The sequence below is a fragment of the Nelumbo nucifera genome, chromosome 1, assembly GCF_055504915.1.
Source record: "Nelumbo nucifera cultivar China Antique chromosome 1, China Antique-T2T, whole genome shotgun sequence".
NCBI classification, from domain to species: Eukaryota; Viridiplantae; Streptophyta; class Magnoliopsida; order Proteales; family Nelumbonaceae; genus Nelumbo; species Nelumbo nucifera.
This window is the reverse complement of record NC_142649.1, coordinates 211,879,732-211,885,731: the sequence shown is the minus strand read 5'-3', so window position 1 is coordinate 211,885,731 and position 6,000 is coordinate 211,879,732. Positions and strand designations below refer to the sequence as shown.

At 34.1% G+C, this 6,000-nt stretch overlaps 1 protein-coding gene across 4 annotated transcripts in view; it reads right to left on the bottom strand.

Annotated features, from left to right (window-relative positions):
• Positions 1-1,816: 1,816 nt before the first annotated feature.
• The window catches only part of LOC104590598 (glycerol-3-phosphate acyltransferase ATS12, chloroplastic-like), an 87,374-nt gene continuing 83,190 nt past the window's right edge, over positions 1,817-6,000 (bottom strand). For 2 of the 4 annotated variants that reach the window (XM_088896092.1, XM_088896095.1), the window contains exons 13-14: positions 5,154-5,284; positions 1,817-2,397 (exon numbers count right to left, since the gene is read on the bottom strand). In XM_088896092.1, the coding sequence (XP_088752218.1) occupies positions 2,361-2,397; positions 5,154-5,284 (168 nt within the window). In that variant the 3' untranslated portion in view covers positions 1,817-2,360. Of the gene's footprint in view, positions 2,398-5,106; positions 5,285-6,000 lie in introns of all 4 variants that reach the window. The other 2 variants (XM_088896094.1, XM_088896093.1) reach the window with 2 other exon arrangements.

Here is a 6,000-nt window from a genome sequence, read left to right as displayed (position 1 = left end):
ATTTAGTGTGGAAGGAGGTTTTATTAAAATAAAAGTACATATATACCCTCAATAGACATAGATATATGAGGGTGAAAACTGCCCAATGAAAATTCTAGAAGCCATTATGCCCCATTCGTACTTTTATAGATTTTATAGGAGTCCGAATCTCTTGTCCACAAGAATTCTGCTCACGTCCGCTCACATAACATCACATCCACACATGGGGAACATCTCATCCTCTACATAGTATTATGCATGGCAAGATGTTCCCAATGCACGAAGGTGGTGTATTGTGGGTAGAGTTCTTGTGGGCAAGAAATCCAGAGTCATAGTATAGATATGGCTTAACAACTTTTCAAGTTTCTCAGCTCATGTAACACTAGAAGTTGTTGCGTGTTTGTGAAAGACCTCCCAAACGAACCTCGCTTCGCTCATTACTATCAATTGCACAAATGGTCAATCTTAAGGTCTTCTACATCTATATCTAATGATGTGCACAAACAAAGGCAAATTCTTAATATGATAGATTGGTAGTAGTAATACTGTAGTACTCCTTGTCGATTTTTTTTTTCTTTTTCATGGGGTCTACACAATGGGGAGTTACCCCAACTTTGGTGGCAATAGGATTTGTTCCAAAATCTCCACTACCACCAGCTAGAGACCTTACCAACCAAGCAACATTGGTTGGTTAAATTAGGGGTGGCAAATGGGTGGGTTGGGTAAGGGTTGAATACCAAGCCATCCATATTAACCCACCAATCCACCATGACCCATCATCAATTCTTGTTAAAGGGTCATAACCCACCCTAACCCTAAACCACCTTAACCCACCCATTTGCCATGTGACAAAAATGAGTCGGGTCAACTCGTATACTTGAAAATGCACAAAATGTAGATAAATGTAGAAAACAGTAGAAAATTGTAAAAAAATGCAAAAAATACTAAAATTGCATGAAAAAACACCAAAAAATGTAAACATTATGCATTAAAGCACCAAAAAATTGTAAAAAATGCATAAAAATACCAAAAATTACAAAAAATGTAGAAAACAACAAAAAATTACAAAAAAAATGCAAAAACTTCATAACTTTTATAAAAGTGCTTTCGCAAAAATACTTTTGTAAAAATACTTATATAAAAGTACTTCCATAAAAGTGCTTTTGTAAAAGCACTTTTATAAAAGTTTTATGCTTTCATAAAAGTACTTATATAAAATTTCTTTCATAAAAGTACTTTTGTAAAAGCGTTTTCATAAAAGTACTTTTATAAAAATGCTTTTATGCTTTCATAAAAGTACTTTTGTAAAAGTCATTATCATAAAATTGCTTTATAAAATTGTTTTTGTAGAAGTGATTTTGTGTAAAATTGCATGTGAACACGAAAGTTAATAAAATCTATTTTATTTCACTTTTAATCTCAATGAAATGTGGCATGGTGGTTTGGAATTGTAATGACATAAAGATGCTTTAGGAGGTCTGAGTTCAAGTCATTTCAATTGTTTTTTTTTTTTTTTTTTTAAAATTTGGTTAATATAGATAGAGCTGACTTTGACCCAACACACCATACCTATGCAACCCAACCCATCTTGACCTTAAAGGGTGCCTTCGACCTAACCCACCCTAACCCTTTTCCACCGACCTTAATGGGTTACTCGACCCATATTGACCCACCAATAGAATGGACGGGTATGGGTGGGTGGGTCAAATGGATTGAGGTCAAGATTGCCAGCCCTAGGATAAATTGGTAGTTTAAGTGCTCAAACATCAAAACATAGACAAAAAGGCACTGTTGTATAGATTTCCCTACCTTTCCCTTCGTTCTTTCAAACCAAACACAATGCAAATAACTGCCACACTTGATAGTAGTTATCTATGTTACAAAGAAAAATTGACCATTTGGTCACGTGTCATTACAACATCAACATAATTTGTCAACAGAAAGCTGTCGTCTCCTTCCAGCAAATAGTCTTGTTCTCTTTAAGATGATACTTTATATTTTCAGGCATATTGCAAATTACAACGGCTCTGTGTTGAGTTTCTTTATATGAAAAAATAAAATGTTTAAGTACAAGCTAAGGAACTGATTAAAAGAATACAACACATATATACCAAGAGAAGTTAGAGATACAAGGCAATGGAGGGGGGGGGGGGGGGGGGGGGGCAGGCTTCTCCCAAAAATTCTGTACAGTGAGCCGCTTATCCCAAAAATCTAATTGATCTCCATTTTATATATCCACTACCACAAGTAATTTCTTCTGCAGAAAATTGCAAGCATAGAGACATCCAACAGAAGGCAGCCAAATTCATATTGGAAACTGGAACTTTCTCTCTTACCCTTGCAATGCATAATAGACTAAGGTCACTGGACTAACCACAATGTCAATTGTATGGAAGGCTTGAAAATAGTTCACATAGCCTGCAATGAATAACATGAAGTGCATAAGAACACAATATTAGAGGTCACACTTTTATAAAAGTGCTTTCGTAAAAATGCTTTCATAAAAGTGCTTTCGTAAAAGTACTTTTATAAAAGTATTTTCATAAAATTTAAAAGAAATGAAAGACAAAATAGTCACAAATGCTTATTTAAGTGCTTATTGGAGAAAAAGACTACCAAACACCAATATGAATTTAGTTGAAAAAGTTGGACCCAAATGCAAATATGAATTAAGCACTTATTTTTAACATAAAGCACTCCCAAACATGACCTTAGTCAACCTTCTATATTGTTAACACTTACTAGAGCTACAATATGTTTCAAAGAGGCATTTAACACCTATTCATCTTGGGTATGTTTGTTCCACGGCTATGTTGTTTCTTAATTTCCCAACACCCTGTCGAGTAAAACACAGATATCCTTAATTCTTGAAAAATGTTCAATTTTTTTTATAAATATGTTCTTCAAATTTATTCATATGCATCTATCACATAATAGATACATACTGCACAGTTACAATATGTAGTCCTATTTTAATTCCATAAGCAACATTAGTGTTGTCAATGCATCAAACAAAAGTTACCTGTGTGTGTGTGGTCCTTTCTTTTTTTATAAGAAATGGTTTGTATGTGGTCCTCTTTCTCTCTCTTTGTCTACCCTTTAATCTAAAGGTGCAATATTTGTTATCTGTCTCTTCTCTATCCAGATCTAAGTTTCTTCCTCTCATAATTCAGATCCTCAATTCACCTTCTTTACCCATGTTCATCCTAGTAGGACTTTCTCCTCTCCATCCTATACCATAATATTTTATAGAAAAAAGGCATCTTTTTATGCTGGTTGTTCTTTTATTAAAATGATAGAGAGAACTGAAAATATTAAGTAGCAGTGTCCCTCAATTAACTATGGTGTGTTAAAATGTGATGTGCGTTCAATATAGACACTTCATCTGTTTAGGCTGTGTTTGGTTTGAAGGAAAAAGAAGGGAAAGGAAGGGAAACCTTTACAAATATTTTATGGGTTTCCCTATCTTTTCCTTCAAACCAAACATAGCCTTAGGAGAGCCCATATAATACTGCTTCTAGCATGGATGATATCATGAGAGGCTGGCAGTATGTGTCACTATTTCATGCACAAGAGCTTCTGTTCACCCATTCATTGATTTTCCCTGGACAAAATGGTATCAATCTAAATTTTGATAGCTGTAGTACTGGGAGATCAGGTATTCAAGGGGTTTTTAGAAATTCCATGAGGCACTGGTAATATGTACTTGTCCAATTGGCTCCATCAAGTCCATTTCAGCAAAATTATTATCATTGTCACAACACTTTGGGTGAGTCATTACTCAATAGGTTATGATGGATTAGAAATAGAGGGAGCTTCACAACCTGCAATAGACTAGTAGATGCAACAACAGTTCCTTGGCTATACATTCAAAAAATAATGAACTAAATCTCTGGCATCATGTTTGAATATTTCATTTCAGCTGCTAACCCCTTCATTTATTCCTTAGCTAAGAAAGTAGCCAATAGAGCTAACTTGTACTAGGGACCTAGCCTGTGAAGTAGGCAAATGTAACATTGTTTTCTGTCATTTTGGTTTTCATGATTGTACATAAAATACAACAATATTCCCTAGGGAATTTTTTTTTATAGATAAAGGGAAATTTTTATTAAAAGAAAAAGATGAGTACAACAATATTCCTGTTGAAACCTAATTCAGCCAACCAAGACCATTACTAAGAATGCAGGCTTTACCAATATAACAAATATCAAGGAGAAAAATGTAGTTTACGTCTATCAATACAGATCAAGAGTAGACCATAAATCTGAACCAAAGCATAACCTAGACATTTCCCAGAATTCAGAGTGCACAAATAGCAAAATGATCTCCATTGAGGACGTTGGGATAAGGCATGGATGATGATGATGATATTGATGATCTCCATCAGTGATTTAAAAGGCACGCTGAGGCACATTTTAGGGTATGCGTCTCACCTAGGTCCCAGATGCAGTAATTTCAAAAGGTGGCTCATAGAATCAGGAATAAATTATGTTTAACATCACATTAACTATTTGAAGTAATGCAATTGGGGAAAAAATAAAGAGATTGAGAGTTTTACATGCTTGAATATGTTTTATATGTTATGCTTGATTTTATTTTAAAATTTTCATTTTAAATATGTTTATGCATTTTAATTTGAGATAACAGTTTTTTTTAAAAGAAATTAAAATTTAAGTTTATATTTTTAATTAATATTATGATTAATATTTTTAACTTTTGGCATTGCACATGCCTCGCCTTCCACCTTGTGCCTCGGGCGCAAAATAACAAGAGAACATATTGATAATAAGAAAAGTACAAAACTGATAATTTATTTCTTAGTTATGTAATGAATACCCTATTTTCTATCAATGAATGAAGACTACATCCTTAGATTGGGAATTTTTCTGGCATAGCATTGTTTTCTTGCTGTTTTAGGTTAGTAGTGGTTTTTGTTTATGGATGGCCTCAATAAGGTAGGCAAATGAAATAAGCACATTTCTGTCAAAATTATACACATAAAATGCCACCTAGAAAAAAATATAAAGACTTAAATAAGGATATAGAAATTAAAATTCTCAAGGACATCTTTAATCAAATTAGTACTTCAACTATTTCACAATCAACCCTGTAAAATGGAAGGCAAACCTGAGAATAAAGGAGCATTACATGGAAAAGCTACAAAAGTTTATTACTTCCAGGGCTGTGACAACGAGACTGCAGCGTTTGATGCATCAAGTCCTTGGTTTTGATGTATGGCAGATCTCAGCACATTGTATTGCTCAGTTACTGAACCATATAGAGCCTCTGAGAAAGCCATCTTAGCCTGCAATGATTGGTAAATTCCATTAGAACCAAATTAGTAGAAACTGAGGACATTAGAATTCATTGATGACCATTTAATCAAAAGAATTGACAAGAATATGAGCTTTTTATATCTATTATTTAACTTTTAGTTACAAATCATATTTCCTCAATAAAACCCAGTAAATATTATAAAATCTCATTACCTTCTGGATAATATGCAAAATAAAAATAGATAATAAAGTTTTACATCTACTACATTCCTAGTGTCCAGGATTTTTGGAAATGGAGTCATATCCCCATTTCCTGTGTCTGTATCTGTGTTATCTTCACCTGGACATCATAAATCTAAAATCTCAACAACTGAAGCTACTTGGACTTTTTGAAGTTGAAGGAGTCCACCACTGGTGGCAGACTTCAAGATAAGAATGCAATGGGACAGTCTATACGCGATATAGGGTAAGTGCATATGGTGTTTCTTTTTTCATTACCAATAAATTTTTAAATGATCAAAAGATAAAGAGTGGTATGAGCAGCCTCCTCCACGAAGGAGCAGAGCACCACAATTGGAAAATAACATACAAAGATACATATCCCAAACCTAGTATTTACAAGCTAGGAGAAGAAAAACTAACCCAGATATCAGCACCCAAGAATAGGACAGGTCCAGCAACTCTTTGCTTAACCAGACTATCCACTGATGAGATAGCAGACCTTGAAATCCACCTGAACAAGGTA